The sequence below is a fragment of the Rana temporaria genome, chromosome 4 (assembly GCF_905171775.1).
Source record: "Rana temporaria chromosome 4, aRanTem1.1, whole genome shotgun sequence".
Lineage (NCBI taxonomy): Eukaryota > Metazoa > Chordata > Amphibia > Anura > Ranidae > Rana > Rana temporaria.
Window position 1 is genome coordinate 296,844,069 of NC_053492.1, and position 12,915 is coordinate 296,856,983.

At 40.8% G+C, this 12,915-nt stretch overlaps 1 protein-coding gene across 3 annotated transcripts in view; it reads left to right on the forward strand.

Moving 5' to 3' along the window:
* Nucleotides 1–12,915, forward strand: part of PDE7B (phosphodiesterase 7B) — a 387,906-nt gene that overhangs the window by 357,266 nt on the left and 17,725 nt on the right. For all 3 annotated transcript variants that reach the window (XM_040350483.1, XM_040350484.1, XM_040350482.1), the window contains 4 exons: nt 1,856–1,987; nt 5,050–5,141; nt 7,042–7,186; nt 10,275–10,371. In XM_040350483.1, coding sequence (XP_040206417.1) covers nt 1,856–1,987; nt 5,050–5,141; nt 7,042–7,186; nt 10,275–10,371 — 466 coding nt within the window. The remainder of the gene's footprint in view (nt 1–1,855; nt 1,988–5,049; nt 5,142–7,041; nt 7,187–10,274; nt 10,372–12,915) is intronic.

The following is a 12,915-nucleotide window of genomic DNA, read 5'->3' on the forward strand; positions in this document are numbered from 1 at the left end:
TCCACTACATAAGCTTTTTTAAACACTGAAAATAGACAGAGAGCAAACATTTTGTCTGATCCCGAGAACTTTATTAAAGTAGACATGGACTGTTTGGTAACCAGCAACTCCTGAACGCTTTGGTCAGGAGTCTGTAATGCACAGGTTGCAGGGATCAGGAGTCTGTAATGCACAGATTTCAGGGGTGTGTAATGCACAGATGGCAGGGGTCAGGGGTGTGTAATTTACAGATTGTAGGATTCAGGGGTGTCAAATGCACAGAATGCAGGCATCAGAGGTATGTAAAACACAGAGTGTAGGAGTCAAAAGTTTGTAATGCACAAAATTCAGGGTTCAGGGTATCTAATGCTTGGAGTGAAGGGGTCAGGAGTAAGTAACACACACAGTTTAGGGGTTAGGGACACATAACATACAGACTGCACAGGGGTCAGAAGTGTTTAACGCACAGTGCGCAAGTGTCAGAATTGTATATAACACAGAGTTCAGGGATCAGGCCTAAATGCCCCCTTCCAACACAAATCTTTGACCCCAAGCCTAAATCCCCCCTCCTAACTCAAATCCTCCTCAACCAAGCCCCTATACTCCTTCCTAACACAAATTGTTGACCTTCCTAGCCCAAATTCTAATTCCCAACACAAATCTATGCCCTACCTCCAAGACCAAAATCTCCATCCCAGCACACATTTTTACTGTCCCCCAGCATGTATCTCACCTCTAGTACAAATCTACCCTTGCAAGCATAATAGTCCTCAGCACAAATCCCCCCCCCCCTTTTCTCCCTGAACATAAAAGTCCTTAGATGCAGTTCGGTGAGTGAGAGAATTCCCAGGCTCCCCCTCATCTTGTTTCAGGTGACTAGTCAGAGTCAAGGAACATCCTAGATAAGCTTCCACTGGCTGTGTACTACTCTCAGCAGCCCAGCAAGAACACATGCCGGGTGCTGCAGTGGCGGGTGTTCTCAGTGTAGGGATCAGGGGCACCCAGCAAGAGATGCAGTGCTTGTGCCTCAGGTTCCCAGCACTAGCAATATCCATTATCCATCGTTAGATCCTTTTTTTTTTCTGGGTGGCTCTCCCTTCATTTTCTATCCTGGAGACACAACAGAATGTGGGATAAAAAATGGCCAAAGTGCAGGTGAAATCCCCTCTTAAACAGCTGCAACTGTAATGCCACGTACACATGATCGGAAATTCTGAGAAAAGTCTGATGTGAGCTTTTAGTCGGAAATTCTGACCGTAAGTATGCTCCATCTGACTTTTGCTGACTGAATTTCCGCCAACAAAAGATTGAGAGCAGGTTCTCTATTTTTCAGATGGAAAAAGTTCCTATCGAAAAATCCACTCTTATGTATGCAATTGCGACGCGCAAAAAAAACATGCATGCTCAGAGTCAAGCAGAAGAGCCGAACTGCCTTTTGAACTTCATTGATCTCGGCTCTTCATAAGTCTTGTATGTCACCGCTTTCTTGACGGTTGGAATTTCCGACAAGATTTGTGTGACCGTGTGTATGCAACACAAGTTTGAGCCAACATTCCGTAAAAAAAAAAACATGTTTTTCTTGTCGGAATTTCCGATCGTGTGTACGCGGCATAACAAGAGTCTCCATTGGAAGATTTCCCCTCGCCTGTTCTGGTGACAATATTTTTGGATTGACCATCAGGACAAATAAAAAGGGAAATCTACCCAGCAGGGAGAAAGCAGCAATAAAAACTTTACTAGAACTCTAAACCTTTCACTCTCCATCCAAAATAAAAAACATGGTTTAAGCTACACTTACCTGATCGATTGAAATTGAACATATATTCAGTTTTTTCTGCTCTCTGTAAAAAAATAAATATCTTCTTGCTTCTCACAGCTTGCTAGCTATCTCACTCCTCTGGATATAATGCTTGGTCTGCTGGCAGCAGCAGCACATGATGTGGATCATCCAGGCGTAAATCAGCCATTTTTGATAAAAACGAAACATCATCTTGCCAGTCTGTACCAGGTGAGAAAAACAAGTTTTTTTTTCTGTGTTGAAAATGCTTCCCTTTAAACCCCCACTTCACTTTATAAATGTCTAGCACTAGGTTGCTTTTCATATGCTGTGTTATGTTGAAGTTAAAATGTAGCCATTTGGAAAAGTTCTGTAACAGAATACGACAAGTTTAGTTGGAGCGGAGCAGATGTGTATGACATTCGTTCAGCAAACTTGTTAACATAGATCCCAAAGTGTATTAAAACCAATTAAATACCTAGCATTTGCAGAGTAATTTCAGCAATGGAAGCCCCCAGATTGCTCTCAATACAGATATATATTAAAGTACGGTATATATTAACCTAAAAACAAAAATGGAATATATTGCAGCTTACCAGACCTTCTTTTTCCGATTTATATTTTATTTTTTTATAGAAGTGGAGAAAATGCCTGTTGATCTTGCCAGAAATGCATTGTTCTTGTCACTTTCTGTGAGCTAAAAAGACAGTGTGACTAACTAGGATCACACAGAGAGATCACACGAAGATTAAGCACACAGGACTCAAAGTGCAGTATGTTTATTGAGATTGTTTCGGGATACACTAGGATGAGAGCTTTGAGATTTGGGAAACAGGGCCAGGGCTGCCAAGATACCCTCCTTCCACAGACAGCATAAACAATGTTACTTCTATTTTGTAATGTAATGTAAGGGAGATCAACCAGGACAAGCATGTGTGACAACCATGGCTGCCTCCATAGGTGCCTTGCAGAACTGAGTGTAGACAAGAAGGGACAGGGTGTCTATTATACTAAGCATAACCAGGTGAAAATAAAAGTATATAAAGGCATGAAAAAAAAAAAAGAGAAAATGAATGCAGCTATCACATTTAAGCACTGCTGAGCTGGAATGTATGATAGTTTTGTCTCTGGGTTTAGATACACTTTAAGTCCAATTCAGCTTAATGGATAGCTGGGAATAGCTGCTTAAAGTGAGCAAAAAAAAATTCTGGTTGGACGTAGGTCCAGTAAAAATTATGATTAAGCTATGATTAAACGCACGATCAGAATTTCCGAATTTTTTCATCGGATATTCCGACCGTGTGTGTGCCCCATTGGACTTTACTCCGTCGGAATTTAGAAAGAAAACATGTTCTCTTTTTTTCCGCTGAAATTCCGTTCGTCGGTAGGGAACTCCAACGGAGAAAAAAACATGCATGCTCAGAATCAAGTCGACGCATGCTCGGAAGCAATGAACTTCATTTTCCTCGGCTCGTCGTAGTGTTGTACGTCACCGCATTCTTGACGGTCGAAATTTGGTGTGACAGTGTGTATGCAAGACAGCTTGAACGTAATTCTGTCGGAAAAATCCATCAGAGTTTATCCCAACGGAAAATCTGATTGTGTGTACAAGGCATTAGGAAGAGTGAAACATGTTAGCTGATGATGCTTTTCCCCTCTATTTGTGTTTTTGGATATGTATTTATGGACTTGCTGAAATAAAGGTGATTTTATTGGGCGTGCAGCCAACCAGAATGATTTTTTTGCTCATTGGTATCTGTTACAGAGCTGGTGGATGTTAGAGACCTTGCGCTCCTCCATCTTCTACCCCACAGATGCTCAATAGGTTTAGGTCTGAAGACATGCTTGGCCAGTCCATCACTTTTACCTTCAGCTTATTTAGCAAGGCAGTGGTCATCTTGAAGGTGTGTTTAAGGTTGTTATCATGTTGAAATATTGCTCTGCGGCCCAGTCTACAAAGGGAGGGGATCATGATCTGCTTTAATATGTCACAGTACATGTTAGTATTTATGGTTCTCTCAATGAACTGTAGCTCCCCAGTGCTGGCAGCACTCATGCAGCCCCAGACCGTGACACTCCCAACACTATGCTCCTCACCTGGTTGCCGTCATACACGCTTGACACCATCTGAACCAAATAAGTTTATCTTGGCCTCATCAGACCACAGGACATGGTTCAAGTAATCCATGTCCTTAGTCTGCTTATCTTCAGCAAACTGTTTGTGGGCTTTTTTGTGCATCATCTTTAGAAGAGGCTTCCTTCTGGGACGACAGCCATGCAGACCAATTTGATGCAGTGTATGTTCTGAGCACTGACAAGCTGACCCTCCACCCCTTCAACCTCTCGAGCAATGCTGGCAGAACTCATATGTCTATTTCCCAAAGACAACCTGTGGATATGACGCTGAGCACGTGCACTCAACTTCTTTGGTCGACCATGGCGAGGCCTGTTCTGAGTGGAACCTGTCCTGTTAAACCGATGTATGGTGTGGACCACCGTGCTGCAGCTCAGTTTCAGGGTTTTGGTAATCTTCTTATAGCTTAGGCCATCTTTATGTAGAGCAACAATTCTTTTTTTCAGATCCTCAGAGTTCTTTGCCATGAGGTGTAATGTCGAACTTTCAGTGACCAGTATGAGAGTGAGAGCTCTCCAAATTTAACACACCTGCTCCATATTCACACCTAAGACCTTGTAACACTAACAAGTCACATGACACCGGGTGGGGGAAATGGCTAATTGGTACCAATTTGGACATTTTCACTTAGGGGTGTACTCACTTTTGTTGCCAGCGGTTTAGACATTAATGGCTGCGTGTTGAGTTATTTTGAGGGGACAGCAAATTTACACTGTTATACAAGTTGTACACTCACTACTTTACATTGTAGCAAAGTGTAATTTCTTCAGTGTTGTCACATGAAAAGATACAATAAAATATGTACAAAAATCTGAGGGGTGCGGTTTTAATAAATACATAACACTTTATGTTTAGTAGCTTTTAATATGGATTTACTGTGTCTGCTTTAGAATAGGACTTTCTTCCAGATTGAAGTTAGGCATATGGTTAGACTTTTTTCACTACTCATGATGGCACAAGAGAGTTGGGCCGATTATTTTGCAGGTAATGTAAAAATATATTGTACAAGGATGAAAGCACATAGGCAGGGCAACACGTATTTGAAACACTAAATGAGAAGTTTCACAAAGTTAAAGATGTACTATAAAAACAGATTTGTTTAGAATGGTGATTGCTGTTGCTCTCATTGTAAATTGAATCTCTTGTTTTCCTTATTCAGAACACATCTGTTTTAGAGAACCACCACTGGAGGTCCACTGTTGGTATGCTAAGAGAATCAAGATTATTAGCACATCTGTCAAAGGAAATTACGTAAGTAGTAACTCCAGAGCACCACTTTTATTGTGTGTTATCAATGTTAGAATTTAAAAACAGTTCATAAAACACAGTAAAACACCAAAATGACATTGCCTTCTAGTCATTATATGTAGCTTTACTCCATTACAGGGTACATTGTATATCATTGTATTTGTATATCTGTGTTGATATTTAGGTTAAAAAAAAGATCACTCAGTATTACAAATTCATTTTTTGTTTTTTTTAATATAAATTTTTTTTTTTTTTTTATATTTTTTGAATATTCACTCCAGTTATCCAGTCACATGAAAAGTAAAATCCTGTATACTCCTTTCATTTGCACATGATTTGATATTTAAAGAAGAAGTAAGGTCAAAGCTTTTTTGGTCACACTTCTCCTATAGTTTACAGGAGTGCAGTTCATCTCCTGAGATCTGTTTTCAGCTGACAGCAGGCTGAAGCCCGCTTTCGGCTGATGTCACAGAACCAGTCCAGGCTCTGAAAAGATCAGACTATATGGTCAGTATCTGCCCAGAAGCCTGGACTGGTGGCTGGCTCCGCCTCATAGCCTCTTAAAGAAAACCTTTCTCAAGGTTACCATTGCTGACTTCACAGTGGCTAGTTACCTGGCTGCTATGCTGACCCTTATACTTTACTTTGACAACTTGGAAGAAGTAAGAAGATAAAGACTTCTGTTTTTTTTTTCCCTGGCATTCCTAGTTCTGGTTCCAGGTCAAGTCAGAAAGTATTAAAGGCGAAGTATTGAATCCATAGGATCAATATAATAGCCATGCAACTAGTATCTTTAAAATACAAATATACAAAAGCCTGTGATGTTGATAAAACCTAACTGTGGCAAAATTAGACTAGAACATAGGGTGTGCTTCCCTACGCACCAAAAGGCCACTTAACTAAAGCGTAACCTTTATTGTAAATCATAAAATGTATATGACCATAACAGGTATCTAGTATCATTAAAAGGAGTCTAGCAGGTTAACGCAGCAAAGATGTGCATCCCAGCAAAATGGCGCTCCCCAGTCCCACCATCTAAATCTGACTGGTTCAAACGCGTACAAAAAAACGCGGAAATGGAGGAACTAATCCACCAGGCACATGACACACCCTCTAAGTTCTCTAAATCATGGGCTTGCTGGTTACACTTTATCACGACGGATGAATATAAAGATTCTGTCACATGAATGGCCTTCGAGAGCTGTGGTGGGGTAACGGGCAAATTGAAGACCCGTTCCCTCCTCCCCCCCCCCTCCAAACCACTTCTCCTTGCTTCCTCCCTCACCCGGTGTTGACCCACATATACAACCTCCATACTCCACAACACCCTCCCTAGGCTTCCTGACACCCAATACCTCTACTCCCTCCCCTTCCACTCGCCCTTCCACACTTATCCTTAACCTGCCCCCCCCCCACACACACACACACATTCTGGGCTCTCACACCCGAACCTTAAATGTCAGACCTATTCTTTCAATGCTTATACCTGCCCCTTATGATAGACAGCTGGTAAATTATAACCATGCTGTTTCCTTCTGGTTGATATTTACACTGACATGTAAAATGCTGTGTTCTTTTGACTTTGTATACTCACGTGATCGTCTGTATTGTTTCATCTGTATACTCCACATCCGCAAATTTTCATTTTTTTTCATTGATATGTTCCATTGCATTATATGGTATGTTCTACATATTTTTCAATAAAAACTGTTGAAAAAAAAGGAGTCTAGCAAAGACATCTCTCAAAATTCTGCCATGAAAATTGCTTTGTTTCAAATGACAAGCAGGTTTTTTTTTCACTTTTCAGACCACAAAAGAGAAGTGATGAAATCCATAGATGAACAATTAAAAGACCACATTATGTTGCAGAGCTGCTCTAACTATTTTAATGTTCTTATTTCAGGCAGGATATTGAGCAGCAACTGGGCTCCTTAATATTATCAACAGATATAAATCGCCAGAATGAGTTTCTCGATCGTTTTAGGGCTCATCTTGCCAATGAAGATCTCACCTTGTCGGATGCAGACCACAGGCATTTTATGTTGCAGGTAATAATAGCTGGACCAAAAAAGACATTTAGAAAGTCATTGCTACCTAAAGAGGAGGTCATGCACTAGTTTTATACTTCAAGCCCTAAACTTTCAGTCAGCCCTTTGTGTATGATACAAAGGTGAGGAGACCTGCTGTGTTTTTCTAAGGTACCATAAGCCACTTATTAGAAACACACTGTAGCTATATACTGTACTCAACTATAAATTGTGTAAAGGATCTTGTTTTGTTGCATGCCGAGCTATTTGGATTTAATGGGCTGTACCTGTAATATACCATTGCCTTCTAACACTGTAAAGTTTAAGAATTATTGCAGCCCATCAGAGAATATGCATTTTCCTTCTCTTGCTAAATAAAAAAAGCAATACCCTCTTTTATGTCTAAGAGAAAAGAAAACAAAGACGCACCAGCCTAGTGTATTACCGTTAAATAATTTTAATAAAATTAAAAATATATACAGGGCCTACTCACAAATGTAGTGGGAAAAAAAGTCGCAGTAAAGCTTAGTCGATATAAGCTACAAAGAGATGACCTCTAACCATACTCCGATCGATCGTAGAGGATGTGAAGGGAGTCACCACCGGCTTACGCGTTTCGAAGCTCTATGCCTCTTCATCAGAGCCCAGCAGGGGGTTCTAATAGTAAATAGGTCTAATAACGGAGTAAAAAGGTTGAGTGTTTATGATATATTAGGCACCTTGTCTATCATGCTGGCTGAGCAGTCTTTAAAAAGTAATCTGTACTTCATTCAAAACCAGATTCAGGCCTCGTACACAGTACAGTTTCTCGGCAAAAACCAGCAAGAAACTTGCTGGGAGATATTGTTTTGCAGAGGAAACCGGTCGTGTGTACATTTTCGTCGAGGAAACTGTCGAGAAACTCGATGAGCCAAAAAGAGAGCAAGTTCTCTCTTTCCTCGACGGGAATGGAGAAACTTGCCTTGTCGAGTTCCTCGACAGCCTAACAAGGAACTCAACGAGGAAAACGATGTGTTTCGCCCGTCGAGTTCCTCGGTCGTGTGTACGAGGCTTCACACATACAGAATTGGCCCATGTATGAATATGAGGCTATGAACAAGGCACAGTGTATGACCACCATTGTAGTAAAGAAAAAGTACATTTATTACTACCGTGTAATTGTTTGTGTAGTGTTCATGTTTTCAGATGCAAATTCTTCCATATTATTCTTATTATATCAGGTAAAGAAGCATTCGATTAACAAATAAAAAGAGATTTGTGTTTAATTTGCACTCGTACTTCTGTGATTAACAAAGGTTGAGCACAAGCACGGTGCATACTACAGAGTAGAGCTTTTGTATGCAGTGGGCAAATATGGATGCTTCCAGCCAATAATATAATTATACATTCAAATCAAAGTTTTTTAAAGCATTTTTGCACATTGACCATATTTAGATAATCTCCTTTGCATGTATATGTGAACAAATTATCGAAAGCCAACATCCCCATCTGTCTAATGCCGCGTACACACCATCACTTTATGTGATGAAAAAAAACGACGTTTTTAAAAACGTCACTTTAAATAACCGTGTGTGGGGGAAAACGTTGTTTTATGTCTTGTGAAAAACGACAAAAAAATTTGAAGCATGCTTCAATTTTATGTGTCGTTTTTCAAAACGTTGTTTTTTACTTCACAGAAATTGACCGTGTGTAGCAAAAAACTATGTTTAAAACAACGTTTTACACCCGCGCATGCCCAGAAGCTAGTTATGAAGCGAGCTTCAATGGAAAAAAGTGGTGAACGTAACCTCGCTTTGCTAGAGCATTGTGAAAAAACGATGGTGTGTAGGCAACTTCGTCTTTGAAAATTGAAGTTTCAAAAACGTCATTTTTTACTTCACAGAAAATGTCGTTTTTTTTCATCACATAAAGTGATGGTGTGTATGCGGCATAAGGTTTGGCTATATGCCCATACAGGCCCATCTGCATGTTCCAGATGTTCATTGCTGACCAGCTGTCCAGTTTATATGGGGACATCAGAAACTGTTAAATAATAGCTGCACGCGAATGTGTACGTTCATTATACTGTATGATCAAATTTGATGTGCTTTCTGTTCAATATCCAAGCAGTTTATTATTTTGTTGAGAAAATGATTTACTTTTAGTTCCACCAAAAGAAATCTAAACTAACCTGAAATGTCAAATAAAGGACACTTACTTGGGCATCATTACTCTTCAATGGTAACATTATGTATTTATTACATTACATACCTAAAAAAGCAAGTACCGTATTTATCGCGGTATAACGCGCTCCCGCGTATACAGCGCATCCCCAATCCTGTGGAAAAAAAGTTTTTTTTGTACTTACAGTTTTGGTGTCTTGCGCGGCGGCCTCGTCGGGTCCGGCGTCCTTCTGCGGCTTCGGGTGTCCTCTTCGGCGGGTCCGGCATCCTTCTGCGGCTTCGGGTGTCCTTCTGCGGCTTCGGGTGTCCTTCTGAGGCGGGTCCGGTGTCTTCTGCGGCGGGTCCGGTGTCCTCTTCGGCGGGGCCTCGCATCCTCCCCGCTCGTTTCCCGCGCCGAGTTTTGAATACTGCGCCGACATATACAGAGCGCAGTACACTCGTGTATTGTCGGCAATGCTCGGCTACCCGCGCTGACGTCCTGTACGTCCAGGACGTGAGTGCGGAAGGAGCCGGGACTGCCCGACTATACCCGAGTGTACTGCGCTCGGTATATGTCGGCGCAGTATTCAAAACTCGGCGCGGGAAAGCGGGTATCGGTGTATACTGCGCACCCACGATTTTGCCCTGATTTTCAGGGCAAAAAAGTGCGCGGTATACGCCGATAAATACGGTAACACAACTAACATGAGTTGTACTCTTGAATAGAAAGTATAAAGGTAGTACATATTCCCCATAGTTTCATAATACAGCTTTTTCTTGTAAAATAAGAGTTATGCTATACAATTTGTATAATTAGATTGACAAGGTTGTAGTCAGGGCACACAAATGGCCCCAATAGCTGCCAAAATCAAAGAATTCCACATGATGAAATAATGTTGAGATGTGATAACTTTACAGCTGAATAGCATGACTCGTGCCTTTATGCCTATACCCTGTGTATTTTGCAGATTGCTCTGAAGTGTGCTGATATCTGCAACCCTTGTCGTGTTTGGGAGCTAAGCAAGCAGTGGAGTGAGAGAGTCTGTGAAGAATTCTACAGACAAGGTCAGATACTGCCAGAAAATAAAGACAGTCCAAAAACACTGGACTAAGCCAGTGGCTTTCAACTGTGTATTTACAGAATGGTTAAAATATCCACCTAGGACAAGGCTAAGGCTCCAAATCAGTTAGCAAATTTAAAGTTAATTAGCCTTAACTTGTATATATTTCTGTAATGGAGTAGGAATTAGGAAATACAGGATGCTCATTGCAGACTTGGAGATTTAGTGTACCCATTGCTCTGAGCCTCAGTCTTTCCATATCCTTGAATGCAGTCGTCTAAGCTTCCCAACCCCTCCTGCCTCCCTACACTATCCCTCTCTGTTTCTTGCTCCTGCCTCACATCCTGATACTGTTCTACGACATTTCTTATACCTATTCACATTACATCGCTATGTTGGTCAGAAATCTATGGTATAACATATGATCTTGCACATTCAACATTTTTATGAGGCCCATTTTAAACATGTATAAATAGAAAATACAATGTGGCGTATGTATTTTTGCATCAGTTAGTATATACTGTACTGTATAAATGTTTCTATTTTATAATATATAAATATATATTTGTATATAAAGTACTATGCAAACGTTTTAAGCAAGTGTGAAAAAAATTATGTTTATCAGTTTCCAAAATGCAAAATGAGTGAACAAAAGCAAAATGGAATATCAATATTTGGTGTCACTACCCTATGACAAACCAGCATCAGTTCTTATGCCGCGTACACACGATCATTTTTCGGCATGTAAAAAACGATGTTTTTAAAAAATGTCATTTAAAACGATCGTGTGTGGGCTTCACATCATTTTTCGGCTTCTGAAAAACGACAAAAAAAAATTCGAACATGCTGCATTTTTTAACGACGTTTTAATTTATGTCGTTTTTCGGGTTGTAAAAAATGATCTTGTGTGGGCTTAAACGACGTGAAAAACCTTGTGCATGCTCAGAAGCAAGTTATGAGATGGGAGCGCTCGTTCTGATAAAACTACCGTTCGTAATGGAGTAAGCACATTCATCACGCTGTAACAGACAGAAAAGCGCGAATTGTCTTTTACTAACACAAAATCAGCTAAAGCAGCCCAAAGGGTGGCGCCATCCGAATGGAACTTCCCCTTTATAGTGCCATCGTACGTGTTGTACGTCACCACGCTTTGCTAGAGCATTTTTTTTAACGATCGTGTGTGGGCAACGTCGTTTTTATAATGAAGTTGGAAAAAAAATTGATTTTTCTAGAGGCTGAAAACTGTCATTTTTTACAAGCCGAAAAATTATTGTGTGTACGTGGCATAACACTTGCACACTTTGTGCACTTCCACAAAGTCGTGATTTTATTAGATTAGAGACAGGTGCTTATGATAATCAATTTCATATGTAAGAGGAAACCCAGCCTCATTACCAGAAACAGCTGTATAGGGGGCTTAAAACTGAGCGAGGAACAGCCAAACTCTGCTACTAAGGTGAGGTTGTGGAAGACAGTTTCATGTCACAAGTAATACACCATGGCAAGACTGAGCACAGCAACATGACACAAGAAAGTTACACTGCATGAGCAAAGTCTCTCCCAAGATGTCAAAGCAGACTGGGGATTTAAGATGTGCTGTTCAAGCTCTTTTGAAGAAGCACAAAGAAACAGGCAAAGTTGAGGTTTGTAGACGCAGCTGTCGACCAAGGAAACTTAATGCTTACTTCCTTTTGACATCGGAAGATGTCTAGCAGTGCCATTAGCACAAAACCGACGCAAACCAGTGGGACCCAAGTACACCCAACTACTGTCTGGAGAATTCTGGTCAGAAGTGGTCTTCATGGAAGAATTATGGCCAAAAAGCCATATCTCCAATGTGGAAACAAGGCTAAGCGACTATGAATGAAAACATAGGAACTGGGGTTCAGAAAAATGGCAGCAGGTGCTCTGAACTGAAGAGTCAAATTCTAAAATATTTGGCTGTAGCAGCCGAAGGGCTGCAGAGCGGTACAATAATGAGTGTCTGCAGGCGACAGTTAAGCTGTTGGAGGTTCCTTGCAAGTTTGGGGCTGCATTTCTGCAAATGGAGTTGGAGATTTGGTCAGGATCAGTGGTGTCCTCAATGCTGGGAAATACAGGCAGATTCTTATCTATCATGTCATACCAACAGGGAGGCGTGTGATTGGCCCCAAATTTATTCTGCAGCAGGACAATGACCCCAAACATACAGCCAATTTAATTAAGAACTGCAGTGTAAAGAAGAACAAGGAGTCCTGGAAATGATGGTTTTGCCCCCACAGAACCCTGATCTCAACATCATTGAGTCTGTCTGGGATTACATGAAGAGACAGAAGGATTTGAGGTAGCTTACATTCACAACATTCACAAAAGATGTGTGGTTAGTTCTCTAAGATGTTTGAAATAACCTACCTGCCAAGCTCCTTCAAAAACTGTTTGCAAGTGTACCTAGAAGAATTAATGCTGTTTAAAAGGCAAAGCGTGGTCACACCAAATATTGATTTGATTTGGCTTTCTCTTCTGTTCATTCACTTTTCATTTTGGTGTGTGTGAGTGTACCTATGAACAA